Source organism: Protopterus annectens, chromosome 2.part0, assembly GCF_019279795.1.
Source record: "Protopterus annectens isolate FY-2018-M chromosome 2.part0, PAN1.0, whole genome shotgun sequence".
NCBI classification, from domain to species: domain Eukaryota; kingdom Metazoa; phylum Chordata; order Ceratodontiformes; family Protopteridae; genus Protopterus; species Protopterus annectens.
In genome coordinates this window covers 1,961,182,139-1,961,196,559 of record NC_056728.1, presented here as the reverse complement: position 1 = coordinate 1,961,196,559, position 14,421 = coordinate 1,961,182,139, and the positions used below count along the sequence as shown (strand labels likewise).

The 14,421-nt window shown below is 38.0% G+C and overlaps 1 protein-coding gene across 1 annotated transcript in view; it reads right to left on the bottom strand.

Moving 5' to 3' along the window:
* LAMA4 (laminin subunit alpha 4) overlaps positions 1-14,421 on the bottom strand; it is a 1,355,623-nt gene that overhangs the window by 953,807 nt on the left and 387,395 nt on the right. Inside the window, exon 5 of the mRNA XM_044061904.1 lies at positions 12,322-12,536. Within this exon, the coding sequence (XP_043917839.1) occupies positions 12,322-12,536 (215 nt within the window). The remainder of the gene's footprint in view (positions 1-12,321; positions 12,537-14,421) is intronic.

Genomic DNA, 14,421 nt, shown 5'->3' with positions numbered 1-14,421 from the left:
AATTGGCACTTCTGCTCTCTTATCCATTGACAGTCAGAGAAGCTCATCATGTTTGGGGAGGAGTAGCCTGGTTAGCTTAAAATCAGAGGTTCAGGAAACAAAAAGCAACCACCAAGGATATTAGATGGCATCAGAGATACCTAGACACTTAGTTGAGCATCATGTTATAAAGATCCCTGTCAAGCCAGTTAGACAATAATCAAGAATCCCAAGGTATTAACACATGTTGTGTTTCAATAGTGGCAGATGTTTTCATCTAACTGAAATTTCACTAATTTGTGTGCTTATTGTTGGAAACCTCACCAAGCATGTAATTGCTGCCAAAAATTAAGCCATCATTTAGTGGTGACAAAATAACCCCTTGGCAACAAATGCTCCCTTTTCAAGAGAGAGGCTCCTTTCAAAGCATCAGATGTTCTGATTATCAACAGGGTGTTCAACAGTAGGGCAATTCACTATCCAACAGTGGGTATGGGACATTTTGATCCTGCTGATTTGACCCTGGACGATTCGCCCCTGGCCGTTTTGACCCCGGATGATTTGACCTGACAAAATATTAACTTTCCAGCTTTTGTTAAAATCAAAATGTAAAAAAAAAAAAAAAACATATTTAAGAAAAGAAATTGAAAAAAAATGTGTTCTGTAGCTATGGTTTAAGAAAACGAAAAGTACGGAAATTATGAAAGGAAAATAGCTTTTTTTATGTCAACAATGAAAAAAATTTTAAAAAATTATGTAAAACATTATACAAATGCATATTATAAATGTATATAAGTAATTATTACATTGGCACTGAAATAATTATTAGAGCAAAATGAATAATTAACACGTGTGCATTGGTATCCATTAAAAGAAAGGCACACACAATCCACAAAAGCACACATCACTTTAAACTAAAAAAGGAATTACCCTGTAATCATTCTATGAAAACAGCAATGTAATGAACAAATAGCCAGTCAAGTAGACCATATAAATAGTCACATTAAAATATGCATAAAAAACAAAAGATTGATCTGGAGCAGGGGATTATATTAAGCATCTTCAATGAAGAAATACAGTCCAGCAGGATAATCGGTCCATTCTCGGTCCCTCCTTGGAAACAATTCATGATATCACCAATAGGTTTAATCTTAAAGAAAAAAGAAGGTGGATTTCATCTGGTTTAATCTCAAAGAAAAAAGAAGGTGGACTTCATCTGATGCATCACCTTTCCCATCCAATGGGATATTTGGTTAATGGTCTTATTGCTAAGGAGGATACAAGGATAAAATACTTCACTATAGATGAGGCCACTGACAGTGAGCTGTCATTCCGACTGTTATCCATCCAAGAATAGGACTAGCCAAGACTGGGACTGTCCTTAAGAGAACATCCATATTTTAACAAAGCCATACCAACTGGATGTTCTGATGCTCGCACATATTTTAAATCATTCAGCACAGTGTTACAATGGTGCTGCCAACAAAGGACCACAAAACAAGTAGCCATACACTACCTCAATGACTTTCTTATCATAGGTGAAGGTAAGCAGAACACCAGGACAGGCATGTACCTCTTCATCGAGCTATGTAACAACCTTGGGGTTCCACTGGCTGAGAATAAGATAGAAACTCCATATCATTGCTTCACATTCTTAGGGCTGAAATAGACATAACCAGCCAATCATTCAAGCTGCCTGTAGACAAGCTACAGCATCTTAAAATAAACATTGATTTTTTTTTTCTGAGGGTATGAAAGTCAGAGTAAACCAGATCTTTTCCCTCTTAGGATTCCTAAATGTTGCATGGAGTGTGACTCAACCAAGCTGACAATTGGCAAGGTCATTAGATAACTTATTAAGAGGAGGTCAGAAAAAAAAAACACTGGGTTCACACCCTGAAAGCAGTGAAGGAGGATCTTATGTTATGGAAGACAATTTGGGGTCAATTCAATAGGGTCACATTATGGCCAACTGATTGGGTTTCTTCAGACCCCCTACAGCTTTTCACAGATGCAGCAGTAGGTGAAGAAATGGGTTATTATTTGGGAGGCAGATGATTCTCAGTCGAATGTCCATCTTCATAGTTGAGCCAGTTAAGAGAGACACCATGTTCTTAACGATCCTACCCATGTAGGTGGCAGTCTACACTTTGAAGGTAGCCCTTAACAATAAAAAAAAACTCATGTTTCCTTCTGATAATCAAGCTGTTGTGCAAATTCTGCTAAGAAGGTCCTGCAGATCTTACAGGGTATGGTCCATATTAAGGCAATTAGTCTTAATCATTAACCTGTCCCTTTCTACTAAGTGCGTACCTGGTAGTAAGAACAACATAACTGACAGTCTATCCCCTCTACAGATTTTCAGGTTCAGAATGCTGGCATGGGAGGCTAACCATCTTCCTTTTACTGCAAATATGGCTTGGGAGAGGAATGATGCTGACATTGGGAGGTGATGATCTTGTTTACATTCATAAGTGTATCCTACTCAGTAAGACTTTGGCTGATTGAGTGAAGCATGTTGTGCCAGAAATTCCCTGATATTATATTAGGATGGTCAGTTATTCTACCAAGACTGACATCGTAGACAGCTCCCAAACAAGCAGCAATCAAAATTACCCACTGATTTTTAAACTCGAGAATAATAAGAACTTCCAAACAATTGGGAGTTTTTCATGAATGAATAATCTGATCAGGACAAAATTGACCCGCAATTCTATAGTTCAGACAACATCCATTTGAATGATGTGTGTGGGATTTATTTAAATTACAGTTTGCAATGCACATGAAGAATACAAAACATTATAATTTTGGCCTTGTTACTTTAAAAGAAAAATGCTATCCTTCGAAAGGTGGGGGGGGGGTCAGCACAGGCCATGCTGGAAGGCAATGGGCATTGTGTCCTCTCTTTCTCCTCTTTTAGCCCCCCTTTTTCTTTTCCAAATCTCTGATACTTGCTATATTAAATTAAAGATATAGAACATAGGCAGGCTAAGTCACTTGCCATATAGGAATAATACTAGAGCTGAGGAGACACTGAGTACACCTCCAGTTGTTGGGAGGAGTTGGCTGGAATGGTGGGGGTATGCCAGCTGGTACTAATTGAAATCTGTTAATGTTGGTATTAAAATTTTACAGTTTGCTGTTTGTATCTGAATAGTAAATGATTTATAAGCAAGTGATTACTTAAGTGATATATTGCTTACTCCAGTAAACAGTTGTAAAGGCGGACATGACTTGTCTAAACTTTATTTGCATGCTGTAAGGTCAAACAATGATAATTTGGCATTTGGCAAGCAAAAGCAGTTTTCCTGGTGACTAGACATTGTCACCTGGTGTGGGGAGGTGTCAGTTGACTAATAACCTATCAAGGGAGTGGGTAGCCATCATTTCATTGTTTTTCTTCAATGAGATCATCCCACCCCACCCTCCCTTGCTAAGCTATAAGTTACTCTAGCAATAAGCCTCAGAAGTCAGTGATGGGCAAGGGCTGTTGAATCCTCTCTTTTCCCCCATTCATCCTGCCTGTTTTTTTTTCTGAATCTCAGACACTTTTAAAGGTGTGGAACACTGGCAGGCTAAGTCAGGAGTCATATTAGAGATAAGGAGGGATATATTATACCTCCAGTTGTTGGGAGGAGCTAGCTGCAACAAGCAGGTGGGTATGCCAACTGACACTACTTAAAATCTGTTAATGTTGGTATTGCAGTTTTACAGTTTGCTGTTTGCTATTTTTATAGTAAAGAACTGCTGAACTGATTAGTCCAATAAATGGTCACAGTTGCAGATATGACTCGTCTGGCCTTTATTTGGGTGCTTGGAGGTCAATACTTACTTGCTGTACTTGCTGTAAGAACTTAGTTGTAAGCAAAGCTGCAAATCTTACATACTTTTTATAGATTGTACAGAAAAAAACAAGTGTAAGTTCTATTCATCTTTTCAATCATGTATATAGTTCATATTCCACAGCTCCACTGCCTAACCCGAGTATTTATTTTATTTTACATTTGTTAACCGGGGGTGTCTGACTGAGCCGAAAAGGCCCTTTTTCAGCAGAGGCCCGGGGAGAAAAGCTCCACAAAGAAAAATTACAGACACATTTAGTTATTTAGACATAATCAGTATACACACAAATTACAAGAGACATGTTTTTACAGTGGTATGCGGCACAAACAGTTACAGTGGAGAGAACAGTCAAAAAAATATTAATTTTAAAAATAAAGGTAAGTAATAGATTTGTGGTGTACAGCTGAACTTTGGAATGTAGGTAGACTACATACATAGTACACAGGTACAGTACATACATTGTAGATTAGCCAGTGTTTGTGAGTAAGATTGAAAAACTATTATCAATTGCTCTAGATTTAGTATGTATATGTTATCCGCTTTCACTAGCCTGGGGAGCAATCATGGCACTGCCAACTTTGCTTGAGATGTTGCCTGATGAGGTCTTTAAAGGAGGCTTTGGATGATGTGTTTTGAATGCTAGTAGGGACAGAGTTCCATTTTTTGGCTACCGAACTACTATATAGTGCATCTCCAAAGCTATTGTAGCTGTTGTTGACTTCTAGTAGTAGTCTGCTTGATGATCTAAGAGGCCTTTTGGCTGAGTGATGTTGTACTAGGTTTTTGAGGGCAGGACACTTATTGGGGAGGTAATAGATAGAATGACAGAGGCAGAGCTGATTGTAGGTTAGGAGGTTGGGCAGTTCAAGCCAGTGGAGCTGTCTCAAAGCAGTACAGTGATGAGTTCTATATGAGCAATTTGCTGCAAAGCGGGCAATTCTGTTATAGCAAGCTTCCATTTTGCTTAGTTCAGTTTTGTTGAGATCAGTCAGAATGGGAGATGCATAGAGTAGGGTGGATAGAAGTTGGGAGCGAGCAATGGCTGATCTTGTGTTGTTGGTAAGAAATGGTTTGATACGGTAGAGTGACCCCAGTTTGGCATGTACTTTTTTAATAGTTAAGTTCAGATGACTATCAAATTTCAGGTGGGAGTCTATGGTTATTCCCAATAGCTTAGCCTGTGCCGCTGGAGCAATTGGAGTAGCATTTGTAGAGTAGATAGTGAATTGATTGTTAGTGTTTTTGTTAGAACTGGTTATAATCATAAGCTGAGTTTTCTTTGGATTGAGGATAAGTTGGGCTTTGGTAAGGTAGTTTTCAACGTCAAAGAACGCTAGTTGAGTTGTTTGCAGGAGGGTGGGAATGTTTTGTGCAGCACAGATTAAGGTAGTGTCATCTGCATACTGAATTATAGATGCATGCTGTGTGGAGGTGTGGAGGTCATTTGTGAAGACTGTGAATAGTAGTGGTCCTAAGATAGAACCCTGTGGGACTCCTATAGTTATGAGCAGCTGAGGAGAGAGAGAATTTTCCCATTTCACAGCTTGGTACCTGTCAGTTAAGTAGCTTTGGAACCAGGTAAGAGTGGAATTAGATAGATGATATTGGTTTAGTTTGTTTAGCAGGATTTGGTGTGAGACTGTGTCAAATGCTTTGGACATATCCAAAAAGAGTTGACACTTGCAGGCCTTCATTTTTGGGACGGTTTACTGTGTCTGTGAAGCAGAGGAGAGCTGTAGTGGTACTATGGGCAGGTCTGAAACCATGCTGAGTAGGTGACAGGATGTTGCAGTCTAGGAGATAGTTTAGCATCTGGGTATGGATGCATTTTTCTAGGATTTTGGCCAGGGGGGAGAGTAAAGCAATGGGTCTGTAGTTATTAAGTTCAGTGGAGGTCCCGCCTTTATGTATGGGTGTAACATAGGATATTTTCCAGAGTTTGGGCACATAGTTTTCATCAATTGATCTGTTTATGAGAGTGGAGACTGGGATAACAATAGCATCTGCTGTGAGTTTCAAGAAATAGCTGGGGAGTAGGTCTGCTGCTGTTGATGAGGTTTTTAGTTTGGAGAGCATGCTTTTGATTGAAGTGGTGGAAACTGTTTTGAGGGTAAAGCTTGTATTAGTGTTATTTGTGTTGGGGGGGATAGTGAGGAAGGAACTGTCCTGTGATACTAAGGATAGAATTGAGTTCACAAAGTGGGAGTTGAATTGTGTTTCAATGGGAACTTTAGTGTCAGGGTGGTTGGTTTGGGGTAGCCTTTTGGGTGGATTTTAGTAGCTGGTTTACATTTTTCCAAAATTTTTATGGTTCTGTTGGTATTTATTTTGTAATGTTGTGTAGTAGGATTTTTGTCCAGCCTAATGCATATTTTGCACAGTTGCGCAGTTCTTGGTACTTAGTTAGGCTTTGTGTTTCTTTGTTTTTTTGATAGTAACGCCAGGCAGTGTCTCTGGACTTGAGGATTTGTTTGGTTTCTTTACTGAGCCAGGGGTTTGTAGAGGCTCTAACCTTGATTTTGCAATGGAGCGACAGTGTCTAGGTGTTGTAGAAATGTTTTGTTGAAATATGCTACAGCCTGGTCAAGTGGGAGGGTTTTAGGGGGTCCAGTCACAGTTACACAGTAAAGTGTTGAGGACCCCAGGAGAGAATTTTTGTGTTTCTAGTGGATATATAGTTAGTGGTTTTGCATATGCTTGTTCTACTACGTATAAAGTATATTATGTTGTGGTCACTTAAGGTGTCTGGGAGACTGCCTGTGTGAGGGTACAATGTGGGGTTGCTAGCTAGGACCCAGTCAAGGATGGATTCCCTTTTAGATTTTTTATCACACCTAGTTGGAATTTGGACTAGCTGCTGGTAGCCATGGAGATTTATTAGATTACTTGGTGGTTCTGATATACAGGTGAACCAATCTAGGTTGAAGTCCCCCAGAATAAGGGTTTCTTGTGAGTATGTGGAAGAACAGCAGGATAAGAAGTCTTCAAGGCAAGCAGGTGTATTACCAGGTGGAATATAGATCACAATTGTGGTGATGACCTTTTTAGGGTGAAGTTGAAGTTGTGAGATAAGTATGTCCCAATTATTGGGGGAGGGGTAGGAGTTTGGTAATTGATGGACAGTTAAGTTGGACTTGTAGAGTAAGGCAGTTCCACCCCCTTTACGAAGTGGTCTGTCTTGTCTAATGATATTGTAGCCGGTAGGGAGAACTTCTGAGTTAGCTATGTTTTTATTTAGCCAGGTTTCTGTTAAAGCAACTATGTCTGGGGAGTAGTGTGCTATTGTGGCCTGGAGTTCAGGTATTTTATTTTTGATACTTCTAATATTAATGTTTAGCGTTAAAAGATGGTTGGTTTTGCTGCTGTTGTTGATTTGCCCAGGGATGAAGAAAGTGGGGTGTTATGTTCTGACATTTGTGTTGGAGCAGTTTGTGTTGGACAGGATGGATTTGGGCCTGGGGTGGGATGGATATCCCACTTATGGTGAGCCTGGAGTTAAAATGGTTATACAGATGTTGGAGTTTGGTGAGGAGTGTGAGAAAGTATTGTGTTTTTTTGGAGTAGGAATGAGAGCATATGTGTTTAGTTCTGAATTGGTCCGTTATGTAGTTCTTGAATAAGTGTGGGCAGATATTATTATAATGTGTGGTGTCTGTGTATGAGAGTGCATAATGCAGTGTTGTGCTACTAAGTTTAGGGATATTGCTAGAGTGATAACTTGTGGTGTTGTAAAGAATTATGAGAAGACAGACTAGATTTAGTTGTGTGATAGTCATGGTTATAAAGTTTATGTTGTTTCTAGGTGGGGGGGTCTGAATAGGAATTATAGGGTTGCACTATATGTGGATGGGGAAGTAGTATGGGTGATGCCAAAAATGCCTAGTGGGAATGAGAGTGATTGGGAGTATTTTGTGTGGAGCAAGTTGGTGTGGTTTAATGTGATATGACTTGAGGAGCTGTGATTGGTGGAGGTGATGTGAGGGTGAGCTGTGGGTGTGGCTATGATTACTATAAATGTAGAGGTAGTGGGGGCGGGAGGGAATAGGGGGCAGGGGAGCGGAGAGAGCCCGAGCATTAGCGAGGGCGAATGGAGCGGGGCAGAGCCAACCAAGGCAAGAGAAAAAAGTAAGTATTACTTTACAAATCTGAACACTTTTAAAACAAATTCCTGAGGTCTAATGGCTTACCGGCAAGCAGAATGTAATTGCTGAAGAGCACTTGTGTCCTGGTGGGAGACTAGAAATTTAAAGATGGCTCCATGCTCAGCAGGATTCTAATATAGACTTTGTATTGGGGGAGGGAGATAGCACAAGGGGTGTAAACCAGGTGGAATGCAAAGAAACCAGAGAGGCAATCAGTGGAAATCAGTGAAGGCCTCAGAGAGGGTAAGTAATAATTCAAACTACCTGTAAAGTGAAGGAGAGAAGAGACAGCAAAGTTTATTAAGGTTGGGAGTGTGTCTTCACATTGACTTGCTGATTAGTAACCAGTTTGTATACAGATTAGAGTAGGGAGATACATTAGCAATGAAGGGGAATTTATAGAGATGCAAATAAACAAGTGGGCCTCCAAGTGATACAAACTAAGGCAGAAAGCACTGAGAGGGCTGCTTGATGGTTAATTTAATTTAGTCACAGGGATGTGAATTAAAATCTATACTGTCTATTGGACAGTTAGGATTACTGTACTATCGGGGGGGGGACACAAGGCTACAACAGTCAGTTTTATTAGCAAGCTGAGAACTACTAAGAAATACTGCTAATGTAATAGCTTCACTCTCATAAAACATACAAGTAGAATGCCTGGGTGGACTGACCCAGCTCTTGAGGCTCAAAATGTATATCCTTGTTTAGTTTGCAATACTGATTCCTTCTTACACTGTATAGATGGAGTGGTAGCCACAGACTGCAGATTTGCTTGAGTGTGCTCCTGCTCTTGAGGCTCAAAATGTATATCCTTGTTTAGTTTGCAATACTGATTCCTTCTTACACTGTATAGATGGAGTGGTAGCCGCAGACTGCAGATTTGCTTGAGTGTGCTACTGTATAGATGGAGTGGTAGCCGCAGACTGCAGATTTGCTTGAGTGTGCTACTGCATAGATGGAGTGGTAGCCGCAGACTGCAGATTTGCTTGAGTGTGCTCCTGCTCTTGAGGCTCAAAATGTATATCCTTGTTTAGTTTGCAATACTGATTCCTTCTTACACTGTATAGATGGAGTGGTATCCGCAGACTGCAGATTTGCTTGAGTGTGCTCGGCTAGCAGAATGTAATTGCTGAAGAGCACTTGTGTCCTGGTGGGAGACTAGAAATTTAAAGTAGAAACAGTCACAGGTTTTATAAGATTTATCTGTAACTCACAGATTTATTTCTACCTGACAAAAACAGCGGCAGATTTGTACACAAACATCACAGTGGCTAACACTGTTTATGAAAGAGCTTAAAATTCCTTTTCCTTAATCAGTGCTTTCATTCTGTGATATCTGAAATATGGCCCAGGTCTCACTTTTCATATGGGCTGTAACAATATGAGTGAACTTTGGAAACAGTTAATCTCTGCAAGTGAACATTCTCATACAATTGTCTGCCAGTCTTCTCTCTTAAACATGTTATTTCTGTCACTTTTCTACCACTCTTAGTTACCATCAGTCAGGAACCTTCTGGAAGGAAATCTGAACTGCAGTAACATATACATTTCTACTCACATACTTCTTGTCTGTGAGTAGTGTTGCTTTTCTTTTCAAAAATGCAGCCCTGGTGAACATACTGTATTTGTATAGTGTTTATCATTTTATAAATTTACATAACTCATCAATTAAAACAATAGTAATTTAAGCAAAATAAGAATTAAGTCATAGTAATTAAAGTACCATACAAGAATGAATGAAAATTTGTTGCACCCCTATCATGACTGACACATGTTTAGCTCAGTTATGCCAGTTTTCCATGAGGTTTCTGAGCATCATTAACTAGAAACAAACTTGTTATTTTCATTCTGTAGGTTTCTCAATTCACAGCTGGACTGTTTAGTACCAATATTATTTAAAGCATCGATTTTTGTTAGGAAATGCAATTAAAAGATTTTCAAAGTGGCTTCCATTCTGTAAGTGCAGTAGTACACATCAGGGTATATGATATGTGAACATTAAGTCATGACAGGTTATATCAGCACAGTTTGTCAGGTACTGTTGAACTCACCCCTTTAGCTGTGGATTATGTATTGGATGTGTTAGATGAATATGTGGTGTGTGTTCTATTACAAGTATAAAACGGATGACATTTTTACATCAAAATGGCAAAATAAATGCTATGCATGTATGACAAAAAATAACTTTCATATTCAAATCAATACTAAAACATTTTTTTACCTGATTGAGGATGATATTATTGTAAATGATAGATGAAGTGAAGGAGATACAAGGTCCAGTTGTGTTAAGAGCTTGCCATAACTGTAGATTCTTGCATATATCCACTGTTACAGTATTGATTCTTGGAATTCCTGCCCACAAAACCCTAACTGCCAGCCCAACTTCCAGAGTAGTTCACACTTCCCACTCTTGGCCTGGCGATATCCCTCCCACTTAGACATGTGGATGTTAGTGGTATGAAAGAACCCTGACTGGACTCCTTCTCTTCAGAGATGTTCACTGGACAAGGCAATCATCTGGGTATGGGTAGATGTGAATGCTCTTTGCAATTAATAGAACCAAGCACTTTGTAAAGTGCTGGTTACAGCACACAAGTTGGTAGTTGAAATCCTGGCTTCAAACCTGAGAAATTATCTGGTTACCCTGTCTATGTGGGTATAGAGATAAAAATATTTTAGATCCAAAGGTAAATAACTATTTTACATCCAAAGGTGATCGTGTAAACTTGTGGAAGGAGTAAAGGGAGAAGATTCTGCAAGCTGAACATTTTGAACTGTGGAGCCTTTAGAAACATCAATCTTAAGAAATTAAAATAGACCTCTTTCTATGTTCCTCCTTTTTCTCGTAACCTCTTGATGGCTCCCTTGGATAATAAGTATTTTGGCATGGGGAATGAATATACTCAATCCTTTGGAAAACTGGAATGCCAAGGAATTAGATTTTTTTTTTCAAAAAGCCATTTGTAGCCTTGCTTTAATATTTGCATAAACCATCTGTCCTGTGCGATGGCCCCAATTGCTGTACAAAATGGGCCAACCTGCCTTTTATCTTTATAGCAGGGGAGACATAAAGGTGCAAGATTGATCTACCAGTGTAAAAATGTATGACAGTATAAGAATGTAACAGCTCGAAATCTGTAAATCATGGCTAAAGAGAAAAACTATTACAATGGCAGCATCAAAGACAAAGGAATAATAACTATATTTTAAAATAAAGCTCCTTCCCAGAGTAATGAATTGGCAGTATTAGTTATGAAGTGCATTTTCTATAGGAACAGTTTTACCAAAAAGCAGTAACTAGCGATGAATTGCTTAAACATGTCAGTCAAGATAGCGGTGTGAGAAATTTTGACTGAGATTTGTAATATTTTAGATAACATATGTTAAAGTGTAATGTTGTTCCTAGTGAAAAAATGTCTAGAGGAAAATGTAACATGGTAACTTATTACTGGTCTGATTTCAGCAGAACAGCTTTTACAATGTAAAATGTAGAGTATATTTTTCATAATATTAATGTTGCAACAGTAAAAGGTATAATATGCTGTCTTTATCTTGGTGTACAAAGTACTTAAGTTTCTCTCAATCCATTTTTGGAAAGCAGTGTGAAGGTTTGTGGTGACCTGACTTAGACCTTTATGTTAAGACTAGGCTTCTGTGTGCGATGCTAGACTTTATATCTTACTGACATTAATATAACTTCTTCTTGCCATCCTTGTCCAGTACTTTGCTATTCTTGATCTCTATGCATTAAGCATGACATTTAATGACATGAATTCAGTTTTATTAAATAGTAATGGATAATAACACATGAACTGCTGAGAAGGTAGGGAATTTGCTCAGGCAGTCATCAAATGATCACTCAGGTGATACACAAATTAAAGCCATGTCTGCTAGAGGCAGCAAACATTTTCTAAACTCATTAGCCTAACTTCTTGTTTGTGCTTCAGGCTAGTGTGGGTGTAGTGCAGCACACAAATTGTGCCTCTGGCTCTTGCATGACTTCGGTTTAACATAAGCCACTAGCTGTAATACCAATGAATTTGTTATTTTTGCTGGCTGGGTTCTTATGCTTACAATTCCATATTAAACTGACTGAATACAAGATAAACAGACTATGACAGATACATACTGATATGTAATACAAGTATAAATAAATATCTCATGGGTTTATGCTACTTAATGACTGTTAAAATGAATGCATCCTGTTAACAATGTTGCATTGCCATTTTCTGTCAATAAAGCAATCACAGGAAAGACAATGAAAGATATTTTTAAGCAGTAAAAGACATTAATAAACTAGCTGACTCAGGACCTAATTCTAATGTGCTCTGACATTTCCCAGTAAAAAAAGTACCTGTGCAGTTTTTAGCTAAGATGGCATCTCCATAGAAACCAGGAGCACAGCGTTCACAGTGGACCCCTGTGGTGTTGTGTAAGCAGTAACGGCAGTGCCCAGTTGTCTCATCACAGTCATCAAAGATAAGGTTAGGATCCGAGTTCCCATGGCAGTTACATTTTTTACAGGAATTTCCTATTATCAAAGGGTTGCCATAGTAACCTGGGGCACATCTGAAAGAAAATACATGAAAACAACAATAAATTCTATTGTACTTTCCTATAATCTTAATCTATGCATGCGGAACAATGTCTAAAACATAGTACTTCTACTGTATAAAAGCTAAATGGGTTTTAAAGCTCCTTCTTTGTTTTGATTATTTGCTAAGAGATACAGAAAAACATCTGTTTAATATATACTGCCTGTGTTTGACTACAATGATTTTTTATTTGTTCATACTTTAACATCTTTAATCAGTGCTGGCTGTTTCCACTACAGCGATCATTTTATTTGTGCATCATTTTCAAAACTCAGAGATACAATTTTTTTTTCATGTACATTTAATGATCAATTAACAAAATCTGGTTCTAGAGCTGAATCATGACTTCTGATGAAAAATAGGTTAGAAAAGTCAAGTGATGATATAGAATCTGAACTAAAGGAATAATGTTATACGCCAAAGACCATATATATTCTTCAGTTATGCCCCAAAGACCAGCTGTATTGTTCAGTTACTTTATAATCTCTCTAGTAGGATGATTTGTAAGTAGTGTTGGAGCATATTAACTATGTTAATACTTGTAGATTATTCTGTAGATAACTCATGAATAATGTTATCATGCTCACTTTTATTAAGAGTTTAAACTGGTAACTTCAAGCGAAGTACCTTTTTTGTAAATAATAATATAAAAAGCATTAACGGTTTACTGGAAAAGAACAAATCTTTGTAGAGTACAGTAGGCTATATTGAGCAAAAGACTATTAAATACATATTCAAGGAATTTGTAATGACTAGGCCTGCCCACCCAGTTTGTGAGAAAGAGTTCTTTTAGAGCAACAATTGAGAACAATTTTCACAGCTGTCGTCTGGAACCAAGGTAAACCATACAAGTACTTCAAGTGTTCAAAGTCTGTTGAAATAAAACCAGCATCTTCTGCTCCCACATTAAGCATTTCTTTATTCAATTAAACAACATTTACAACAATGTCAAATGGATTACAGCATCTGTATACCATTCTGAAATGTTCAGTTTTTTGATATTGTTCATTTATGGCTGTAATCTTTTTTCATTTAAAAAAAATTAAGTAAAAAACACATTTTACAGTGTTACATCTTCAGGCATGTTTATGCCCCTTCCTAGCATGTGCCTATGTAACGCATATTCACTGGCAGTGTCAGGACATCACTGTTAGCCCAGAAGTTACCTTAGCTGTTGTACTGCTTGTATGACACTTGTGGGAAGTTGTAAAAACTGTAATTACGCCGTCTTATTCATACTTGTCATATGCTGTGCATTGAGATGTGGAATTAATTTGTTTTTAAAAGCGGTTAAAAAGTCTAGATATTACTAAGAGCATGGGCTGAGGAGACAGGTAAATGCCACACTTGATGGACATCTTGGTAGATCATCTGCAGAAGTAAACAATAAGGTTATCACATTTTTATACCCTTACACTAAACTAAGTGTGACTAAACACAGGACTTATTTTCAAATATTGCACACCTGAAAGCATAAGCATACAGCAGCTGGGATAAGTTGCAGACTTCACTTACTATACCATGTTGTCTTGTGTTATGAATACTTTGTTATGTAGCAAGAGTGAAAGCCTGTTTGACAAGAAATGACTGAGTGATGTACAGTATCATTAATCTATTATACTCATTTTATATATATATATATATATATATATATATATATATATATATATATATATAAAACATGTTTTTTTTACTTAACTGTGTGTGGGAACAGCGGTCTGTACTTTAAGATAAATTATATGGGAGCGGTGGTCTGTACTGTAAGATATATTATATGGAAGCAGTGGTCTGTACTGTAAGATAAATGATAGTCCTTTATGGTACTGTTTCTCTAAAGGAATTTTGTATCTCCATTTCCA